At 50.3% G+C, this 24,227-nt stretch overlaps 1 protein-coding gene across 1 annotated transcript in view; it reads right to left on the bottom strand.

The window, feature by feature from the left end:
- LOC119091014 (DBH-like monooxygenase protein 2 homolog) overlaps positions 1 to 17,715 on the bottom strand; it is a 28,483-nt gene extending 10,768 nt beyond the window's left edge. The window contains exons 1-2 of the mRNA XM_037213736.1: positions 17,593 to 17,715; positions 2,715 to 2,861 (exon numbers count right to left, since the gene is read on the bottom strand). Of these exons, the coding sequence (XP_037069631.1) occupies positions 2,715 to 2,861; positions 17,593 to 17,715 (270 nt within the window). The remainder of the gene's footprint in view (positions 1 to 2,714; positions 2,862 to 17,592) is intronic.
- Positions 17,716 to 24,227: the final 6,512 nt, after the last annotated feature.

Here is a 24,227-nt window from a genome sequence, read left to right on the forward strand (position 1 = left end):
ATAGATGAAAGCTCGGCCTCGGTCATTGACAGCTGTCCCACGCTCTATGGCTCCCTTCACCTACGCATCATGGACGATACTCCCTTCAACCACCATGTCACCACTGCCGGCAGTGCCGGCGTCAAACTGGCGTCCAGCGCCGGCAGTGGCTAAGGTAGAATATTTGTGTCGCCTCCCTTTCCTCCTTTTCTCTCCCTCTACCAGCCTGATGGCGAATATCGAGAATTCGCGCCCCAACGCTTCTTCCAATCTTCGCGTATCCACCCGCCAACAAGTCTTGAACACCGGACTGGTCAGTGCCTTCAGCGGCTCTTTCTAAGTCTTTTTCTACTCTCTTGCACTATCGATGTGGCGATCCAGGAACTGGCGATCGCCACATCGATCCGTCTTCAGTCCACAGTAATCGCTGGCAAGAGGGCCGGGCGGCCGTGCGGGGGTGGGGCGTGACACAGACGGACGACAAGCGAAGGGCATTTGTCGCGCGCGTCATTACGTGCCGGTCGGATGGCACCGACGCCCAACGACAGAGGCGGGGCGGGGAGGCGCCACTGCCGATCCGTCACTGGCCGAGGCAGCGATGACGCTCGTGTACGGTGGAAGCGCTGGAGTTGAGGACGGGGCCTCTGTCCGTCCGTGGCCTCGACAGGGAGAGGGGATGGTGCTGGAGTTGAGGACGGGGCCCCTGTCCGTCCGTGGCCTCGACAGGGAGAGGGGATGGTGCTGGAGGTGAGGACGGGGCCCCTGTCCGTCCGTGGCCTCGACAGGGAGAGGGGATGGTGCTGGAGGTGAGGACGGGGCCCCTGTCCGTCCGTGGCCTCGACAGGGAGAGGGGATGGTGCTGGAGGTGGGGACGGAGCCCCCTGTCCGTCCGTGGCCTCGACAGGGAGAGGGGATGGTGCTGGAGGTGAGGACGGAGCCCCCTGTCCGTCCACGGCCTCGACAGGGAGAGGGGATGGTGCTGGAGGTGAGGACGGGGCCCCTGCCGTCCGTGGCCTCGACAGGGAGAGGGGATGGTGCTGGAGGTGGACACGGAGCCCCCTGTCCGTCCGTGGCCTCGACAGGGAGATGGGATGGTGCTGGAGGTGGGGACGGAGCCCCCTGTCCGTCCGTGGCCTCGACAGGGAGAGGGGATGGTGCCGGAGGTGGACACGGAGCCCCCTGTCCGTCCGTGGCCTCAACAGGGAGAGGGGATGGTGCTAGAGGTGGGGACGGAGCCCCCTGCCCGTCCACGGCCTCGATAGAGAGATGATAGTCTCAGGACACGTGCGAGCGATGGAAGGGCCCGGTCGCAGGGTAAGGGGTCTCAGGACACGTGCGAGTGACGTAAGGACGTGACCGCAGGGCGATGGTAGAGCGAAGTTAGCTAGATTAGCGTTTGAAAGAGTAAGGCGATTGATGTTCGCGATTCATTTGTACTTCTAGTGTCCGCAACTTCATTAGCTACGTTCTCCGACAGAGTTATGGTGCTGAGAGAAGTCGGCGCCTCCACGACGGGAATAAAATGATGGTCAAGAACTGCGCCTTTCTCCCGCATCGTCACGTGGGCTTTTTCAAGATAGAACTTATCTGGCAACAGTCGAAATGCTATGTTGAAGAATACCCCGATCAGGTGCGAATATTTTGCTTGAGTGTTTTGGCACTTGCTGGAGTGTTTTGGCACTTATCAGACAGTGCAAAACATGCCCCATCTGGTACACGGTAAGACACCGAAGCAAGCCTCGAGCATAGATCGCCAGCAATGAACACAACTTTTGGCCTCAGATTGCGGCAATCCGAGGAAGTTTAAGCACGAAGCGACAGCACATGCCGCCCCGAATATCGTGGTGGGGTAGCAGGCAGTAATAGCAGTAGGGAGACGATGGGCTTTCGGACGAACGTGACGTCGGCTCGGTCTGCGTTTAACAGACGTGGTCATGGCCGGGTGGTCACCCCAGGCCGACCGTGGTCATGCTTTCGGTTCACTGACCACGTGACCTGGCCGAGGTCGCGTTTTCTGGCCGGAGGGTTCCAGACTTCGGGCAGAGAAGACCGAGCACGGCCGGGTGTGTTTTCTGGCCGGAGGGGTCCCAGACTTCGGGCAGATAAGACCGGGCGCGTTGGGCCGTGCTAAGTTGGATATGCTAAGTCGGTCTCATGGGATCAGACTTACAAATGCAGGAGACTGAAGTGGCTGATGTCACCAGGCATTTGTCAATATCTACCGTAGAAGGCTTGGGGTGTTTAAAGACGCGTCAACTGCGTGACCATTACAGCTGATCAAACACCTCAGTGGTGTTCTCGGCATATCTGGGTCTCACCTGAGCCTGTGGCAAGCCACAATAGCAAACACAGTGACAAGGACGAAGGATTGAACGGCTCATACATCCACTAGTGGACCTAGTTATTATCATTGGTAGAGATGTAGCACAATTATATTCTTCTTCCACGACACATATTCAACCCGATGTAAGATTTTAAAAAGTACAACCCTCACAATCATGGATGGATGTGTCCCCTCGCCCCCTCACGCCCCCTCACACGCTTAATTTTGCTTTCCTTCCACCGAGGAGAAATTAAATGGCCATAAAGTAGCCAGTGTACCCGGGCACAAATGCTAGCAATCACCTTCCATTGCCCCTGCCACACATTTCTGAACCCTCCAGAAAAGTTATCTGAACTCGCTGATAAAGTAACCCCTAGTGTCTGTTCCCCTGAGGCCACGGCGACTTGCTTACCGATATGTACACGTCATCGGGGTCGCCCGTGAAGAGGTCGCGGCGAAACCGTAGCATGGTGTGCGACTCATTCCTGCGCGCCGTGTGCAGCTGCCAGTTCTGCTTTTTGTCAACAGATGGCCGGCCGTTCTGAGCCGCCCAGCAGTCCTGCGGAAGAACGCAGCATTAATTTGGAGACACAGACCAAGATAACCGCCGAGGGTTCACTGGATCCTTCGGACCCAAAAACAAGGACAGCATCACAGCTGTCATCGCCAGGGATCGCCAGCCAAGGCTCTGGGACAGGATCCCCGGTGCGGGCCTCTCCTCACGTCAGTGGCGTACCTGGTTCCGACCAGGTGGCGCCGCCTCGCGCACACGGAACATGAGCGAGTGGCTTAAGAACCACTTCAGGGCCCGCGTCTTTAGCCGGAAGACAGTGCACCATCAGCCGTTCACTCAGCGGATCGGACTTTTCTGGGACTCATACTTGTGGGCCACATTAGACTGGACAGATGCATCGGAATACTCCAAGAGCAATCTTACGAGCTAGAAGCACCAGCGCGTGCGAGACGAGACGACCATCCCTAAGACACCGTCCAAGGACACGAGAGAGGTCAAGATGAGGGTGGAGTTAAGCATCGCTGAAACAGAACTCACCTAAATATGTCCCGTCAGCTCAACATGGTTTGAACGTCCCCTGACATCTCATAAAGGCACAACTTCTACGCTTTCCGAAAGATACGACAGTATAAAACAAGACTCATGCTGATGTTATCATGACTTTACGAAAACTGTGAGCCAGTACAAGATCTTTGTGTTGGGAATAGGACCCTCTGGGTATCAACATCATGAGCTCAGCGCCTTAGATGCTTCAACTTCGGTATGGGCTTTTTCATCCGAGCACCACTATTGCCATATACTGTGAGTTGCTGGATCTACACGAATATCATGTGTATCGAATATCCCTGTAATTGACTTGGGAATCTCGGCTTTATTTCGAACCGCGCATGGTTAGCCACGGCGACGCCAAATGGCGACCATTGCCAGCTAAGACAGCGTCGAGGAGTTGTTCCAAAGAATATATTACCAACACGCTAAGGATAAAGCTCTACTTGGAAAGTAGTGCGTTTGATAGGTGCATTCACGAGCGCCGGCTGTGTACAGACTGTTTTATTGTTTGATATCACAATGTGGAGCCAGGCTAAAGCAAAGCACCAAGTTTTGTATCTCCATTAGGGGATATCGTTGGTGTCGATCAATACACCACGTTGCCACACCGTGCTGCAACACCCGTCATGATAGACCGTCTCTGTCACCATGTCGGGTTGCGGTTAGTCCCCCCCCCCCCCTCTCCACCGCCCCAGGCCGGCGCCCTGCAGCCGCCGCTGCCTTCTGGCCGGTCGAAGGAAGCCCGTCCACCGGCCAACGGAAGAGATCATTTCTGCCTGAGAGCAGAACAGCTTCCGGTGGCGCGTGGGCGGCTTCCGTGGCGCCGGGCGCCGGGTAGAGACGCGGGCGTGAGCGGCCGCCTGGTGTCTGTTCATCCTGGTGATTTGGTACGGCCAGGGGCGCTCGTGGACAGGGAGAGGCGTGGAGCACACGGTCGCTCTTTTTCATTTTGTATTATCGTCTACAATAGTGCCGATTCCCAAAAAGGGACGGAAATCTCTATACACTGAATGAACGCTGTTGTTTAGTCAGCTTTTTCAGTAAATGTCATTTTAGCCACTTCCACTGCAACATATGCGTGACCCAGGCCTGTGTTATGGTTTATTTGTACGAGTGACCTTCACATTGGACCGACATTTAAGCGACAGCTGCCACCGATGAGGCAATATGTTTCTCGATTGAGAAAAACAACTCAGATGAAAAACATGGCCTCCGGCACAGCCAATGCAGTCTGTTGAATTTGACACACGTATGCAGCGAATTTAAGAAACGACAGAGTCAGCAGTAGAGCTGGATCCCGCCAATCGTCCAAATAACGTTCTTCAGCATTCTGAATGCTGTTGAAATCCGTCACTATCCAGGCGATAGCGGACACGATGTAAGTGCAGTTATGTGCGCGTGCATTGAATACCGTGAATGACGTTGCGAATTATCGGAGGGGCTATTCTCCATTTCCGTATATACGCAGAGACGGCATTGAATTTAAGGGGAGGGGGCAGCTAACATTTGCAAACGCACTAAGACTTGACCTGCGAGACCCAAGCCTCCAGTCGCCAAGAATAATGTGATCAGTAAAACAGTTTAAGGTTAAGTGCTACCACGTCCGCACCATGCCGCCAAACGCTTCTGCCGTCGAACGATAACGGTCATGTCCCAGCGCCCACCATCAGCTGAACATGCGATGCGTGATGGTGGGATCCGCGAAAGAGTAGGAATACGCTGGTGAAGCTGTTGCGACTCGATTAGATACCCAGTTACTGATGACATACCGACTCCTACGAGTACCAGCGACATTACACTCCAGATCTGGCTTTTCGAGACGCGCTGAATCCACGGCGGTGGCTTCAAGCGTGCGCTATCCGGCGCCTCAATGTCAAGCGGAAGGTCCGACCTTCATCACAGCTGACCCAAGCAAGGCCTAACCTAACCTGGCATGGCCCGACCTGATCTTGACCACACCTGGCCTGACCTGACCTGACCTGACCATGAGGAAGGCCTGGCCTTACCTGGACTTCCGCGCCTGACCTGATCTTCACCGCGACTGACTTGAGGAAGACCCGACCTGACCTGACCTGAAAAAGGCTTGACCTGACCTAACCTTTGCAACCCCTGGCCTGAGCAAGACCTGACCTGACCTGACCTGAGGCCAGGCCCTAGCAAGGGACCTGACCTGACCTTGACCTGACCTAACCTTTGCCACCCCTGGCCTGAGCAAGACCTGACTTGACCTGACCTGAGGCCAGGCCCTAGCAAGGCCTGACCTGACCAACCACGCAGGAACACGTCGGTGACGAACACTCCTCATTATAGCTGATGTCTCCTCACCTGTTGTTTTCTGCATTATTTGTATTTTCCTAGTTGCTTTGTTGAACGTAAGTACGCACAACCATCAAAAGTCTTAACGCAAAGTTTGAAACATCCAAATTCTCTATACGACATGGTCTTATATAGCCATTTGGTCTTTGGTCATGATCTTTACAAGAACATGGTCTTTACATGAACATGGTCTTTACATGTTTTTTACAACAACACCGACCGTTTTCCACCCATCTTCTATATTTTAATGATATAAACAAATCTGTTTGGTCACACCGATCTTAAATCCTCCCTTCTTTCGCCACCCGTGTCTTTCTCGGAGTTAAGGGATAACACGACAAGCGTCTGTCATGCAGTTCGTCAGTGCCCTGGAACTTTTAAAAACGAGCATCATAAATATCTGATATGTTGGGAGATTCACCGTGCTTGACTAACATTAGAATGCGTCTATTCTACGAGGATTGACATCAAACTGCGCTTTCATTGACTATCTGATCAGTTTCTAATAATTCACATGATAAAAGCCGCTGCAACCGGGTGGTTATATTCTTAAGCTCTGTTTTGGGATTGCATGCTGACACCATGCGACAGTGGCGAAGATAAACGGCTTCTGCTTTATTGCAGGCCAAGCGAATGTTGGAGCTCGCTCATGAAATGATTTAGCTCCTGTCGTGCTTGAATGACAAACTGCTGCGGTTCTGAGTGCGGTGCTCGGGTCGGACACAATCAAGTCATTCCGCATTTGCGAGATCGGCTTAAAAACTCCGGTCCTTCCTGGTTGCAGCAGCTCTTCGGAGCTAGGCACGTGGCATTCTGAAAATAAAGTAAGTTCAACACAACACAACCCTACTCTCAAGTTCTCTTTCCCGGAAACTCTCTTGCTGAAACCAGCTTCAAGTTATCAATGGGCGATCCAGTCTCAGTTACCCGTACTTTATCTCAATAGTGGTAGCCACGTCGAATAACCCGCACCCCGCCGGCGATCGGAGACAACCGCCCCCTGCCGAGGGGGAGGGCAAGTTGGCTTTTCCCCTGGGGTCCAAACTCCTAGGCACCGTGTAAGAAAAAAACAAAGATAGCGCTTTGAAGATTTCGTTGGATTATGAAGAATGTGCACCGAATTTTGTTTCACGTTAGGTGTAATGTGAGGTCACCAAAGGTTACGCAAGTTCAAAAGCGGTTGTTCCGACGGATGCAGTTGAAGCCCACGTTAACACGTCAAGGTAGATATCGAAAGCACAGGTTTACGGCGTTACGGCGACTGTGGGAAGCGCATTACAACCATTTATGGCTGCCCACACGGATCAGGTCAGATCAGGTCACCATTTGAAATCGTTTTGCCAGTAGCCTACAAGTGCGATACGTTTCACAATGTCCTTCAGACTGTTTGTTTTATTAGATGCAGCTGTGGGAGGAAAGCATTCCAGACACAAAGATAGCATTCTAGGGTGACTGAGAGGTCGTCTGGGGCCAGCTTAGGTCAAATTCATAAACCATCGTAATGAAAAGCCCTAAAGTGCTTACCGGGTTTATGTGACCAGTACAATGCTTTTCTCTGACCAGAAATAGTGTATTGCACTTCTTCAGGTCCTCAAGATCTCACAGCTGTTGCCTACATTATACATAGTCCCTTCGACGCTTGTCAGCTTGTTCGTAGCCAACTGAGGACAGGTAAACTGGTGCATGAAATGAGGCGTCATCAGGTTCACAAACATGGTAAGCCGTTCATCTAGCCTCTCCGCTACTGGCAACATAAGTCGTTGACCTTCGATGAGCTCATATGACCTTGAATGCCCTTATGCGACCTATTACATCCTCATTATGCGATATAATGATATCATAGCATATTTTTCATCGAAGCTAACAAACGTTACAGCCAAAGTCACCTATTACAACTGCCTATTTTGAGCTCAGCATGTGTTTTGCAGAGGGTACCCACAGGTATACGTCACAACCTGGGCCAAGGTCATGTGCTCTGTGGCCATGTGATGGTTGCGCATGCAGGTCAGAACTCTGTTCCTAATATATAAGCACCAAAGCAGCACAAAAATGCGAAAAAAATGGCATCATTTACGGAAACATATCAACACTTACCTGACTTCAGGTCACTAACCTCGCATTAAAAAAACATAAACATGCAAACTATAGATAATATCATGCTTTATCACTATGCCAATTTTGAACAATGACAAATGACCCGCAGACAACTGAATGTGATCTATAATTGGTGGATAAACAAGTACCGATAATTTCGTGTTTCTGCGAGCGTTCATTTTTGCCCTTTGTTCGAAAAACCGTCCAGGGACAAAGTCAGCCTTCCCCTCCCAGACTGGGCGCGGCTTAAAGATAGAGCCTAAATACTGCAATACTATCACGGCCGACAAACCACAAAGTAGAGTTTATGGCTGACAGGGACAAATTGGCCAAGCCGCATATCAATCAACCGAGTCAAAAGCTGGTCGCAGAACACCACGCACCAGCGTAGAATGCGACGGCGGGATGCCAACGCTTTCAAAGCGCCAGCTGTTCCTGGAGCCCGTCGCCACCGCACCGAGGCCATTTGGGGGGGGGGGGGGGGCAAACGTCCGGGCCCAGGCCCGCCCTGCGGAAGGGCGGTGCTGAGGCCCCCTGAGTCGGTAGACTAGCCAGCAAGACACCACTTGACAGACCTGACAAAAGTGTGCAAGCTGGGGACGTGACAGCCGACAGCCTCAGCTTTGTTTCCAGTTTGGCTCTCGAGCCCGATACATTCAATTAAGTTCCTTGGAAACCGGTTACTTTTAATAGCTTGTTTGGCACATTTAGTCAGCTGTTTTGGCCGCGTGGCCGTGTGTCCAGGCCAAGCAGAAGCTTGAGCGCAGGCTATACCGACGTTTGTATCGACATTTCTACGTTTGTGCTGACAGAAACACCAGATAAGACAAAGTTGATGCATGGGGTATTTTATGTCACCGCAAGGGTGGGGTATAATAATTTGTCACGGGCTATACGACTTACGTTTACCATATTGTTGTGTCCATGGATATTTAGGAAACCTCGAGTCTTCAAAAAGAAGAAAAATCAGTTGATTATAGCGCCCGCCTTCCAATTCGTTCGCTTGTCGCAGAAAGGGCGCCAGTCGCTTCAGGTGCTCGCCATTTGCCACTGGCTGGTATGACCTGGGGCCGATGGCACCGGCCGTGCTAAAAGTCACGTGACATCAGAGGGCCACCAGATTCGCGCTAGACTAAGGAGTACGCTCGACTGTCGCCGCAAAGCTCTCCCGTTAAACCGAAATTTCATGAACGAATGGTGCGGTCAGGACCCACACAAACACCATTGTTGTGAGAGCCTTGTTGGACGCTGCCGCTTTCATTCTCCCTGACCAGAAGGTTGCAATTGTTCACGTCTTCCATCATTCGGGAACCACGCACAAAGCTATCGTGAATAGTTTCAACTTTAAATGCCCAGATTGTTTAGATGCTCCCCTCTCCACGCATCGATTCTGCAGAAATCAGCCGACAAATGACCATTTTCGGCCCTCTATAAACTCATGTAGATGACGAACGTACTCAGCATCACTGCTTTCTGTATGCTGACGTTGGACACTGGCTTACATGGGCATAACTCTTGGTGGATACTCCATTGGACACTTGCAACAATTTAATGAAAAACAGTCCTTGTTAAAAACAGTTCTTGTTAAAAACAGTCCTTGTTAAAACAGTCCTTGTTAAAAACAGTCCTTGTTAAAAACAGTCCTTCGTTAAAAACAGTCCTTGTTAAAAACAGTCCTTGCGGCAGCCTGCTCCCCTGAAGTCATATCGAACGTCATCAAATATGTTAGGATAAGTGCAAAATTGGACTTCATCAGCTGAAATTTAGGACATCAAAGCTGAACTATTCCCTTATAAATGTGTGAAACATTTCACTTTATTGACAACCAACACTCAAATATACAGAATGTTAGAGCATCTTGAGTGCGCTGCCTTTGCACCTCGAGCTACTGCAGGGGCGACCCAGATCAGCCCGCCTCCCGTGTCAGGTCTACCTGCTATGTTACAGCTCAGCCTTTCGTGCTATGCTATGCGTGGGCCGGTATTGCGTTAGCGTTACGTTGTGGAAATAATGGTCACGTGTCGGCAAAAGGTAGCTCACATTGCCGTTATTTCAGTTACCTTATGTATAATAAGGTGTACAGTATGTGTCTGGCAACCTACCTACACTATCATGTCACACCGCAATCACCCTCCTCTGATAGTGAGTGATTTTCACACCTTTTGTTGGGCTGAGTCGACGCCACCAACATTACCTCGCGCCCGGGTGGCCGGTTGCATACCCTTCATTCGGGGGTGGGGTGTGGGGGTGGAGGGCAAGTTGACTCTCCTGATATCTCAAAAAAGATAGCTAGAGACGCCAAATTCACATGGTGGATTGGCCTGTATGTGACCTCACTTGTGTCCAAATGTGAGGTTCCCAGGTCATGACCTTGAGATTAAATAAGGGGAAACAACTCAAACTCCAGATTGTATCGCAAATGCCTCCAGACCTCCTCATGTAAACGCGGTGAAGTAACATTCCAGAGCAATGACCTTATGTGACCTTCAAAAAGTCAATGCAACATTATACTTTGTTCCTTGTTACTGACGAGTTCGAAATAAGCACCACAAAATGCCTGAAAAACTAGCTTTTGAATAAAAAACAGATTAGTTTTGACCTTGGTCTGACCTTCATACATGACCCCAGGTCAATGGAATTTGTTTTAATTCTTAATTCAATTGGCTTATTGCCTAAGAAACTATATCAGATATGCATGGCTTCGTCTAACACTCATTTTTCGCATCTCATTGGACGATTCCCCAGAAATGCCCTTCACTGACAGCCACGGGCTGAATTTGACATGCCATAGGTCAGTGAACTTATGAGGCACATCATATTTATTGCATAAGGATGTGCTGTCCAATTCTGTATAATTAAGCAAAGTTTGGCACGGCTACGCTGCACCCTTTGGGAATCATTCTGAAAAAACCTTCGGGGGGCAGGGGGGTCAAGTTGCCGCCTCCCACCCGAGTGCGTGTAGATCCTTGACCCAGATGGGAGGGGGGGGGGGGGTAAGGCGAGACGACACTTCCTAAAAGTTGACGACGATCTTTTCGGCTTATATTGGAATCGCGCCCGAATTTTCAGTGACCCCTGAGGAATTTACTGTGCATGTTTTGACTTTAAAACGCGCATCTAGAGCACATTTCTGAGTAGTTTTTACCAGCATTTGGCAGCGTTTTTTAGGAGTACTGGAAAATAAACTGGCACCCGCGCGGGCGCCGGGCGGCACCTGACAAATCAGCTGATTGCGGGCGGCGGGACGACACTGGTACATTAACGGAGCCATGCATCATCAAAAATTGCTAAAAATGTACCTCATCGCACATCGAAGTGTATACACAACCAAATAATGAACCCGCATGCACGTGTTTCATGCTCTGAGGCGGAACAGGTTGGTAAACATGAGCATGCAAAGCTGAAATAGTTTGATTTTAGGACAAACTGGCATTCTAAGTGGTCTAAAGAGATCCGATATTGACCTGGGAACATTAGACTCGTAATCAACCCGTGGATGTCAATGAGGCCAATTTGGGGATCTCAATAAGGTCTTGTTGTCCATTGCTGTCCATTGTTTGCCGGCGGAACTCTATGTCCCGTAGCTTGGAAACACGAAAGGAGTCGCATCAACTCCCGTTCCTGCTTATTCGCGTCATAAAAACGACGAATTCGGACCGGGGTTTATTCCTAATTTTGCCAAATTTCTTGAGCCGGAGTCAGATAAACAAACAAAATTCACCCAGCATTGAATGGGCTGGATATTTCAGAAATTGCAAGCGATTCAGGGTCAAGCCAAATGACCATGTTTCTGAATCGGAGGATGCAAGCTCCGTGCCAGTTCTAAATCAGGGGATTTAGCATTCCTGCCGGGTGGCACCAAATAGAAGCCTGTTTATACGGAAACCGTCTATTTTGTTTGACTTATAATATTACGTACATACATTATTGAGCCTGGATAATATTCGGGTTATTGGCAGATCTGGTCGCTCATGTATGGTTTCTTAACATGCATGTCTAGGGCTTAGTTTCTTTGCTTTGGGAAGTCCCAGAAGAGAAGCCAGAAGTTGCTGTAAAAAGCGAAGCCTCTCACACCCATCGTGGCTTGCAATGCGCAGTTCAAGACAGAAGCAGAATCGTGGTGTGGAAAAGCAGTGCAATGCCAGCCAGTGGGGTTGCAGTAGCCATCCTGTCAGCCAAGTGATCCCCACTGAGTGATGCTGGCTGATTGACACTCCATGGTGACAACGTACAACGACTCCTGCTACACGCTGAATAATGCGCAAAACACACGAAAATGAAGATATCTAGCGTGGTCGGATAAGTGTAGAAATACTACCATCCGCCTGGCAACGCAATGTCCCTCGGCAGGCGCATACGCCAATACCCGCACCAACCAAACGCTTGGCTACCCTTCTGAGCGCCATACCACTACCGAGAGGCTTGGCTGGGCAATACCACTTCCGAGAGGCTTGGCTGGGCAATACCACTACCGTGAGGCCTGGCTGGGCGGCCCATCCAGCCCCGGCACGAGCCCTGCTTGCCACCCGGGATGGATGGTGACTGATTCCCCCATCCGTGCCTCACCGGGCCGGCGGACGGACGCCCGGCACGCGGCCAGCCGCCGCACTGTCCGGCGAACATTCGTCCAAGCTGTGCTCCAGTGTAGAGAATCTGAAGAGCTAATTGCGGCAGGGCCCACCACAAGGTTGCTTGGAGTACGCGAGCGACCCAATGCGGTCCATCCCCTTTTTTGTTTCAGAACTCTAAGGTATTGATTTCGTTTCAAAAGAACACCGTGGACATTGCTTCCTTCTAACCTTTTCTCATGCAACCAATGCGAAAAGTTTGTGCTTGAGAAAGACGACTTGGGAGTGCAGCGCGCCAGCACGTAAAAGTGTGCCATAAATAGGTTTACGGTAGGGCAACTCAAGCTGTATCCCGTCCCTGACCGCACCAATTCAATATGTAATTCTGTAACACAACAGTCGAGATAATGAGTTGCAGTTCCTATCGCTGATACAAATCGTTCTTCAAGGCGCCATAGTACTGGTTAAACGACGTTGTCAAGGAAGCATTGGCATGCGCCCTTGGCGACGTCCACCTATTTCGGTACAACTTGCTAGAGAGGGTCCTGGGCTCAGGGACACACATTAATTGCCCATCTGAAATGAAGCGTGTGCCCTGATTTATCCCACAGAACTGCAGTAAGCCATAAATTGCAAGTAGTTTCGACGAAAAAAACAGGTACAAAGAGTGTTACAGTTTGTGGTTTTCATATATGCCAAGAAGCGCAATGCAAAAATGTCCTTTGCCATTTGTATCTGCCAATCAGCGGTTACGTTTATTGGTTCATGAAGTATTCAGCGGCGGAGATTCGGCGGCGAGTATCAAACGTCCCTCGCCAATGGAAGTGCGAACACGCTCGTCAGTGCAGGGTCAATGTGCGTGGCGCTTTTGATATCGTTCAACGAAATGCTTCACCATTGTATGTTATTCAGCTCAAGTGGATGCAAAAAAGATCAGATCAGGTCAAGTCAAGTCAAGTCAAGTATCAGGTCAAGAAGATACCCTTTCCAGCCCTCCTCATGATAGCTGGCGTTGGGTAAAACAAACGCTTTCCTAGCGTTTATTTGCGGTAATTTTCATGGCATCAACTCGAAAACTTTGGGCTCTAGAGCCTCATTAGTAGAGTCAATTTCTATTCATTCCTACCAAATACCGATGCCTTTTGCGGTTGGGACGTTCTCAAAATACTCCTCATGAAGACGAGAACTATGTCACGAGACCAGATAACGTGGCTGTCATTGTGCGATATCAGTGGGGTTGCATTTTTTTCTGCGGCCTTGTTCTTTTGCTTTATAATTGAATTGGTGGGTCTGGATAAAGCAAGCCATATTTAAGGCTATGCAAGGTTACTCGAGGCCAAAAGAAGTTACCCGATTTGGCATAAACCTTCGCCCTGATAGGGGGGACGCGCCCCTTAGGGCGTTTTGAAGATACCTCTCCGGTATGTTGTGCAATTGGGCCCGAACTTTCAGCAGTCTATCTATCGACATCCACTACGCGTGTTTTGACACCAAAAAAGTCTTGCTAGCTTTTCTGATTAAGGTTACTCGAGGTAAAAGAATACCTGATCTGGCATAAACCCTTGCCCTGACAGGGGGCGGGGGTAGTATATGTGTGAGTGATGCGACCCTCCTTAGTTTTCCGAAAAATGCCTCTCAGACATGTTATACAGTCTGACTCAAATGCTCAATATTCTATGGGGCATTCACTGAGCGTGTTTTGACGCCAAAAACGTGTTTCCAGCGTTTCTTCTTTCGGAGAAGCCGTTGTTTTTTAGGAACACTGCACGGCGATCCACGGCCGGTGCGGGCGGCAGGCGGCAACCGACGAAAACGTGGAACGCGCGCGGCGGGCCGACATCGTTACATTAACGGAGAAGTATACCATAAAGACATGATCAAAATACATAAAATATCCAACACTGTACTCAGCATTAAACAAAACGAAAAAACACGCCTGTGTATGTTTTGTGTCGCCACCAGGCATGCTCTCGTATGTATGATGTTGTAAAGCTGAAGGGATGCGATTTCCGGAAAATTTCACCTTTGACCTGGCATAATGGACCATGTATTCATCTAACAACATAAAACTAAAGCAATCGCAAAATCTCCTTGAGAGTGATCCACTGGTCTTTGCGCTCTGCACTATCTTCATTAGCTTGGAAACGCCTGGTTGGCAAGGGGGGGGGGGGGCGCATCAACATGTCTAACGATCCACGTTATAAAAACGGCGAATCGAGGGGGGGGGGGTGGAGCATCGAATAGTTTTGACAAATTCCAGGCGCTGGAACTCAGCTGGCATCACTGCTTACGGTTTCGCAGGTCGAATTTGGTTACGCAAGCGATGTAAGGTATTTTAGGTTGTACAGTAAAATCTAAGATTGGAAGTTACTCGCTGGTTCTGGAAGCCTTGCTAGGCTTTAATGTGTCTGATAGGAAAGGCGGTGCTTAGGAGTTTTTGAAGCTGATCATGGACCAGCCTTCCGGCGTTTATAGAAAATAAAGACTAACCCAGTGGCGGATCCAGGAATTCGACCCGGGGACGGGCACGCCACGTGGTGAAGACCCGGAGTCCGGGCTCATTCTGGACATGCATCGGGGGAGGGGGGGGGGGGGGGGCGTTCATTTTCTCCAGACCATATGAGGTGCCCAATACCGTTGTCGTGGGCCCCAATGCGATATAGAGTGCCCGGGAAGATTAACAAAAAGGGACCTGAGAAGAGTGAATGGTTCTGCGCAACTGAGATAAAACGAGAAGAGCCCTAGACAAGCGCAGAGGGCCCTGAGCACCGAATGCCTTGGTGCGTGAACTGCTATGGGACCCAGGAACAGCGCAGGGCTCTCCACGCCAGTGAAAAGAGCCCGAGATCAACGTGAAGGGTCGCTGAGCATGGAGTGCCTTGGTGCGTAAACTGCGATGGGCTCCAGCAACAGCGCAGGGCTCTCCACATAAGTGAAAAGAGCCCGCGATCAACATGAAGGGTCGCCGAGCAGCCGGGAGTGCCGCGGCAGGTTATCAAGTTACCATAGCGGGCCCAGGACAATAACATGTAGAACTTTTCGTGCAAATCAGAAAAATCTGTGAACGGTCCCTGGATCAAGAGTGTCGCGTTATGTTGCCAGATATGGCCAGACAGCAGCATAGAGCCCTCTGAGCAAATGCAAGGAAATCAAGGGAAGACAACGTTGATGGATTTTAGTGATTGGACTGACTTGATCAGCCTTAAATCTCTCCAATCACCAACCTCTCAATCAGCGAAGACTTATTGTTTTCTGCTCGTAAGCCATTCACTACCGCATGCGACTGTACTTGGTCGCCTGGAGGCTCAGAGCCGTTCAATTTCGTCACGTTTTGTGTTTAAAAAGCTGCGTCTGTTCCGCCGGTTACTGGACATTCAGGGCCCATGGCGGCTTCGGAGCCCAATGAGGGAGGAGGGAGGTGATGGTCTTGTAGCACCCCGTGCATCCACCAATGCATCAACGAAACAATCTCTATCAAAATAAAACGAAAAATCTAAGTGAAATTCCATAACGTACGGCATGTCTGGTCGTGCGAAAGGCACGTGATTTGCTGTGCAACGCAATGGAACAATTGAGTTGTGCTGACCCGCCCACCTAGTCCAGCCTCAAGTGACGCCGGGTCAGCATCGCGAATGTTGGCCATGCTAGCACGCAAAAACTGCTGGTATCCACACTGGCATGCTCTATGACACCAAAACAGGTGAGCATGTTCTGTTCAGAGTGTCACCCCAAACCAGGCCATGACCGCTGGCGATGTAGCAGAGTATGTCGGTGGCGACGTCGGTGGCGACGTCGGTGGTGACGTAGTGACAGATTAGAGTATGTTTTTTGCAACCTAAAGAGGTTTTGGAAGGCTCTTTTTCAAGCTGAAGAGATTGAAGCTATCCGTGGATTAACAAAATTCAAGTCAAGGAGGCCCCCTTAACTGAGCTAGAGAGGAATTGATCGGACTCAGAAGACACTTGTCTACATGGAAGGGCCGGTTTCTGGATCACGAGGCCACCTCTACGAATAAGGTAGCCCATGCTCTAGATAAGTAGGCCTAGTGTTGTGTTAGAGAGGCCCTTTGTTGGCTCGGGACACCATTACGAACTTGGAGGCCCTTGTTTTGGATGAGGAGGCACCCTCTCTATTTAGGGGGCAGCGATCTGGAGCAAAAGGTCCCTTTCATGCATCAGATGGGCGTGGTTCCAGATCAGGACGCCCTGTTTTATAGCAAGGCCCTTTGGCTCGTTTGGAGGCCCCTTTGTTAACTGGAAGCACCTTGTCCTAGATTATTGTATTGTTGTGATATGCTAGATTATATTGATATTATTGTTCTAGTGGCTCCCTTTGGAACAGGATACCCTTTTCTGGAACAGGAGGCCCTATACGGAAAGTCCCATTCTGTTTTTTTTTTATAAATTGTCCGCAGTTAGTTACTGGAATATAATGCATGTGCCAGCTTGATAAAGAGGAAAATGCCCTCGGCGCTGCTGACCCGTAGGTGCGACACCACCCAGGAGGTCCTCCTGTTAGAAGGCCTCATTTTTTCGGCAGCCCACTGGAAAATTATGCCTCCCAAAACTCAAAATTCATTGCGGCGCCCTTGGCCATTATAGACACTTAAAAGTGAAGGCAGATGACGTAACATGACGCCTTTTCAACACACAGCATGCTACATGAATGGAGAGAATTCAGACCAAGTGATCGAGGAAAACTTCAGAATTTGGAGAGGGTTCAGTTTAAAAATAACAAACGGAAAAGTGGCGGTGAAGAAGACTAGGACATACATCTGACTTCTGAAGCCATTTGATTGTTAAGTCATTGAAATGCGTCAACTATGAACTTGGTTTAATCTACCACAATTACCGGAAGTGGTGGTACTTCGAACTTCCTAGACTATGGCCCACTTCACACCGTCACATGTCAGTAACCTAATGAGGAAAAACAACAAGCAGTTAGCGAAGCATCTAAATGACGATCAAGAGGAAACTTAAAGTTTCGTGGATCCACCGCTCTATTTGTCCGAACAACGGAGGAGTGCCGGGAGCCGCCGGCTGGATGTGGGTGAACGACCACGTCCACGACCGACGCCATTTCGTCACCGGCACCCCAGCTCCCAGCAGCTCGTCAGCTGCCATCCCGCGGGAGCTGCCGGCTGGGTGTGGGTGAACGACCACGTCCACGACCGACGCCATTTCGTCACCGACACCCCAGCCCCAGCAGCTCGTCAGCTGCCATCCCCCGGGGGCCGCCGGCGCCGTTACCTGAAAGTACTGCTGGTTGTCGTCGTCGACCCAGCCGATGACGATGTCGGCGCCGGCCATGGTGCCGGTGGGGCTGAGGCCGAGCCCCAGCCAGCCGTCAGTCCTCGCGCTGACCTCGAACATGATGACCCGCTTGCCGACGTCGGCCGTCCAGGAGAGCAGCGCCGCGTCGCCCAGCGCCGCCGTCGCCTGCCAGCCGGCAGCGGCCAGCGCCCGCAGCGCCAGCACCAGCGCCAGCAGCATGGCGGTGGCAGGTGAGCGCCTCAGCGACGCGGCTGGGACATGGCGGCAGCCGCGGCGGGCCTCGCGCCGAGACTGTGCCCGCGGCGGCGGCGGCGGCGGCGGCGGAGGCGGCGCGCGCGGTCACAGATCCATCAGACGGCCAGCGAGCGGCGCGTGGACGGCGCGACGCGGAGAGGGGAGTGGCTGGGCTGTCGGGGAATATGAATGCCGGCAAGTCTGTGTGGTGATCTGGTGGATGCAATGTGATAATGAACAGTCTTCTATAGCAATGCTAATCGTCCCTCACGTTCATCAGGTGCTCTCGGTGATCAGGAGCACGCGCTTATTTGCATTGCATGCGTTTTGCCGCGGTTTGGTTATGTGCATCGGAAGCCAGAAAGCATGCAACCTAAACGTGCCATATAGCGGACTATTCATGAGTTCAGCCGGCAATGTAGCTGAACAATCGGTACTAATAGTCTAAACTGTAATACTTGCATTCATACTTATGCCACTCATAATTGGGTGAAAAAGGTCTGAGGAAAGTCTAGATAGCCCACAACCTAGCTATCAAATTGCAACACCTACTACGATGTTCGGTTTGAGACCCACAGTTTGAGAACCACAGCATTACTTGACCATGTTGGTAAACAGTTTAGCGCACAAACCTGTCAGAGGCATTCACACCGCGAATCTGCAGGCTCTACAGCCTCTGAGCTTTCGCAACCGTGATATGAATGGCTGAGACATTTCGCAGCTCGAAACTAAACGCGATTCTGTGGGGAGCAGAATGACGGAGAGGGTGAGCAGGGGGAGGGAGGCACTCCTTAGGTAAATCCTGGGCAGTTGGCCAGAGTTACCTACCTAGGATGGAGTGCCCCCTCGGCTGATAATATCTCCACAACAGCAAGGGGAGATGTTGAGATGAATGGGCGGGGAGAGAGGAGATGGGAGGCAAAAAGAAGGGAGATAAGAGTGCGAATGTGAGCAGGAGCTGTATAATACTTGAATTAGCGCGTCAGTGACCAAGTGGTCAACGATGCGTAAGTAGACTCATTGGGGGTGTGATATAATGAACACATAACACAAGGACGACAGAAAATAAAAGATATTGAAAGAAACGGGACATGCAATGACCGGGTGTTAGCGCGGTAATGAGGAATTTAATGTTGGTGTGATGCGGGTAATTGATAGTGAAGGTGGGCAAATGAAATGTAACGATAGTTTAAGCTTACCTTTTTCTTTTTTAACCTTAACATGTTGTGGTGACAGCTAAATCGTGGAACTGGTTTTCTGGCTATTCAATCTTTCGTTAAGTGTAACTTTGGCTAAACAACTGAGAATAACTTAAAGGGAGTGGTCTACATTTGTATGGGGTTTTGAGATGAAATAGCCGTATCGAAAGTTATGCTGTGCAGCACACAGCCGTGCTCTTCTTATGACCTAACCCTGTCTAGCTTGTGCGCTGCACGCCCGCGAAGATGTGCAGACTACTAAGAGGAGACTATTAACCATGGCGTCATGATAGCGTGATTTAAGTGCTGGCATTCCATTAGCGATGCGGCATCAACGCCAACGAAAATATAATTGTCGAGTAGCCTCATATCTGGCGTTTGTGAGCACGATTTTCAGATATAACGGCCTTCGATTGGCTCTTAGCCAATAGTGTGCAAGGTACAATGATATAATCAAGCAATGACGTGCTGAAGAGCACATATACTACACAGATGATCATTTTTTGTCTAAGGCAGACTTTTCCACTTTAAGTATACCAGCAATGAAAAATGAGCTTATTTCATCACACATGATGTTTGTTTCCATATCTTCAAATGTGGAACACTTCTTTATTTTTTACAACATTTTTATGTATTTATTTGTTAACATTTACAACATATTCATTACAACAACATACAAAAACACAGAACATTTTCTTTAACGTGTCTATAGTGATCATATGATTACAACGAAACAAACAAGAAAATCCAAGTTCATTTTATTCACGAATCATCCCGACGGGTGGCTTATTATTTGATTCGGTACAAGCACAAAGATGGTATGAAAGCAATATTAAAAATGGCAACAACGCGACCAGATTCGACAATATCAATCATCCCACCGTTCGCACAACTTCTTCAAACCATAATCAGTCATCATCCAATTATTTTACACAACGGCAAGCAAGCCATGTTACACGACGGTACCGTCTATATCGTGCAGTGTGATAGTGAGCCCTTTGCAGGTGCGAGAGACAGCAACGGATCCAGATTCAGATCTGCCTGGACAGTGGCGTTGGTCAAGGCACATCCAAGCGGCCGTGGACCCGCCCCTTAGGAATCGGCCAACTTCTTCTTTGTCTTCTGTGGGTGCCTGACCCCGCAGGGTCGCCCATCCGTGACGTCATCATCCATGACGAATTCGTCGTCGTGGCGTCGCGGGACCGAGCGCCGGCGATCGTTGGCAAACCCTCTCCGATGGTCAGCACGCTCTTCTGCTTTGACTGGACGTGCGCTGGACGTCAGCGAGCCGCCGGCGTGCCTCGCCCATCACTTGCGTTGGAGGCCAGATGTCAGGCGATCCCGAAGGCACAGTCAACGAGCCACAGTCGTGTGAACACTTCCTCCGCGTTATGATGGTGCGGCGCCAGCTACACGATCTGGCGGCTTTTTGCTGCCCGCTGTGCAGACTTGTGTTCGACTCGAGCTGAATAATGCGTCGGTTCACGAATCAATCGCTTTGTGGCGAGTCGCGAGCTGAGCCGGCTCGCTAGGAAAAACGCCACTTTGTGTGATGAGCTAAATCACTCTCTTTGTAGCTTTCACGAACTGAAATGGGGACCGATCATTTCTAAACAATGTCGTGTCAGTGAGTTATCACGCTGAAATGGATATGGTAACCTGAGGAAACACAGCACGCTCCAGACGAATTACCAGACCATTTCATAGTGTTAAAATGAATAGCTTTCAACGCTGTCAACTCGTACGTTTAGAAAGATACTACGGAACTCTGCATCGCATGTACCATTACGTCTGCTGAGATAAAACACTTCGATGATGACCATACATACACTGGGTCAACACAGTCTCCTCCCGAAAACCCCACAGACCAAACACTGCACTCGAAACGAACCATTCGCGGTTCGTGGCTGAGTCCGAAACGGAGCGCAACCTTTCCTTATCTGCATCAATACCGCCGCGGCTGGTTGCCAGGGCACCTGCCCTACCAGTTTACCAGGTACAGCAGGCTGAGGCCTGCACAGGATGCTTTCCAGCGACACAGCCACAGTTACGACCACAACAAGAGCGGCAGAAATACAGCCAGAGGTGCTCCACGCGGCCGGCGCGTCGCCGCGGGTGACGACGGGCGCTGGCTCCTCGACCCAATCGGTGCCGGACATAAGCATCCCGCACACATCAGCGAAACGAAAGCTCGTGATCTTATCTCCCGTCATCTTATTATCACTGCAGCAGGGAAAGACAGCGTTAGACTGGTCACCATAGCGCCAGGTACACCAGGTCTTCTGCTGTGATGCCATGGTCAGACCTGCGGTGTGACACGTGCAGTGACAGCTCCGCACGCGCGGCGCACAGCCGACCCACCTTCGTAGCTGCCGGCGCCGGACCGGACAGAGGCAGTCCTGTTTTTCCCGTCTCACTCCACGTGTATTCAGCATTTCCCCATGGGCGATCGCTGAGCGTAAGGCACGTCCTCTTCGCCGATGGCCGCCTGGGCCCCACGGCAGCGCCGAGCTCTTCCTTCGCCACACAGCACCCCTTCGGCCAGGTGGTGACGACACCGCCTTCACTCTTAGAGTAGTGTCGCATCGCATGCGGCAGGAAGATGATCTCGTCGTCCACCTTGAAGACCGACTCCAGGGCCGGTCTTCAGTAAACCGTGCTTCGTCTCCGGTGACCTGTGGACAAGACGGAGTTTCTTAAGAAAGAAGGCGGAGATTTTTTGGGAGACTTCGTAAGCCAACCGCTTGGTAGCGCGATCAGACCAACATCGCTGACACTTCCCAGTGCATCCGAATCACTTCACCTGTCACCATGCGGAGGGTGACAGAACTGACGTTTGCCTTAAGCGCAAATAGGTGGCGGGTGTTCCAATCAAAATTTACCCGGACCAGTTCCCAAATTACTTCCCTGTTGCAGGTTACGGGCGGGCAGACATTCCAAAATGTACTGTAGGGAGTCGATATAAGACCTATCAAGCACAAATACGAAAAGTTTGCAAGTTTCGAAGTTACAACTTTTGCATTCTGGCTCGCAATCAGGACACATTAAGCGTGGTCATCAGCCAGATTATTAACACACACCAGCAGAGAGTCAATTAATGTTTGAATTCAGTAGCAACAAGGCAAACCCACAGCTGTGAAGAAATAACCACAGAATGTGAACGGGAGATAATCAGAGAGCTCATCATAAAACTACCTAAAAGGAGCAAGACATACGAAAGCCAGACTAAAACCCAGCGATGGCTAAGACGCTGCGAATTCATTATTGATCTGATTCATTTTGACGTCTACCTGAGCAAAAAATAACACGCTTTTGTGAAATTGCTTTACACTGATAGCATACAACACTTGCAAAGAGTCAAGAATTACCGTACTGCCATGTCAAGAAAGCAATTTCAGGCGAAAAATCTCATACACTGCCATTAAAACCTCATCTGACAAATCACTGCAATGCAATCTCTATAGTTTTGGCAAACGCTAGAAAGTTTCCGTGCAAAGATGACTGCGTAGGCGTCCAGCTAAAAATATTTTGTTTCCAAACGGGATCATGAGCCCATCTTCAAACATCGGCACTGTAAGTAGTAGCAGTGATTTAGCTACAGTGTTGCTACATCTGAACTTCGGCTAGAATTAAAGGTCAAAAGCTCAGCATAAGAACACATCCGATAATACGCACAGTTTCGGATGTTTCGGTACACTTACATGGGACTTGGGAATGCCGTATGAAGTGGAAAGCGCTCCTCGTCTGTTGCGAATTCATCATCAATTCGTTCCATGACGAGCACTACATTATGACTTTTTAATCAATTTGACTTGTACAAAATCGTGCGTCACCACTAACTGACGTTTGACCCGTACGGAGTCCTGCATTGTCCCAGGGTATTCCACATCAGTGCAAAAGGCCCTCTGACTGATATTGAGGACCCCGCCCTGTGGATCGGGCCCTTAATGTGAGCTACGGACCTACCGGACCCCGCGAACACTTCTCCTGACCGCTTTGGGGTCCCTTGCCAACACAGGAAGCGCGTGAGACACTGTGACTCCAAGACCGACACGGGCCCCGTGTTGACTCCAGGCCCGTCGATGTAAATCGCGGGCCCGACCTTACCTCTGCCTGGGAAATGGGCCCAGGCCCTATACCGAACGCTGGAGTAGTCTGGCGGCGAATCCGGCTCCACTACCGGGGTGTAACTGCACAAAATAGGCCTTGGGAGCTAAGAGGGGAAAAACTGACCATAAATACACTAAACAGGAAGTTTCTCCCCAGATTCGACCCACTTTTCTCTCGGTGTTATCAAGTTGGAGTCTTGCCCTCCAACCGAAAAGGGAAACTACATCCCAGCTCTGGTACGTTTCCTCACTCTTGGGGGAAGCTGCAGACGTTGGGCATCATTATCAGTCTGCTTGGCGCCGATCGCCGGAACCAGATTCCGGTAATCGACGGAAGGTCGCTGTTAGGTGGCTTCAGACGTTCTTAAACGCGCGCGGCCCCGGGAGTAAAGAGTGCAAGTTGATGTGTGAGACTTTTAAAAGCTGCCACGGAAACCCCGGCTGATAGCTGCAAGGCGGAGTGCAGGCAGTAACTCAATGCTCGCGTTAGGCATGTTGTCGGGCGATTGCCGCTATCACTTTAGCCGGCTGGCGTCGATCTTCCCCAAACTGTCCGATCGAGTATTCACGTCCAAGTGGAGGTCAGCACATTTCAATGGTTCTTCCGAATGATGCGGCTAGTAACTGGGTCGCGTTTTTTAGTTCTAATTTCGACCAGTTTGTTTTCATCTTACAATTTCGGAACAAAATCAAGCAACTTGCTGTAGTCTGTCGAATATGAAACATCGCTTATCAATACCGAAACAGACAATAGCACAGAAGTGGGCGAAAGTCAACAAGGCATACTAATTGTGTACCTTAAAATTATGCATCATGCCGAAAAACAGATAGTTATCAACTGAACATCACCTTGCAATTTTCACTTTCTTTATTCCTTTACCCGTAAAACAGTAGAAACCTTGTTTACAACTGATATGATGTTGATCACTCATCGTTCATACCCTGCTTTACTTCGGCGCCAAAGAGTTCGGGGCCAAGCTCATCGTTGGGGGGGGGGGGGGTGGCAGTGGCCCACCCAAAAGAATACAAATCGACATCCGAAAACACACTTTTTAAAGCGCTTGTGTCG

The sequence above is a fragment of the Pollicipes pollicipes genome, unplaced genomic scaffold (assembly GCF_011947565.3).
Source record: "Pollicipes pollicipes isolate AB1234 unplaced genomic scaffold, Ppol_2.1 Scaffold_3216;HRSCAF=3773_pilon_pilon_pilon, whole genome shotgun sequence".
Lineage (NCBI taxonomy): Eukaryota > Metazoa > Arthropoda > Thecostraca > Pollicipedomorpha > Pollicipedidae > Pollicipes > Pollicipes pollicipes.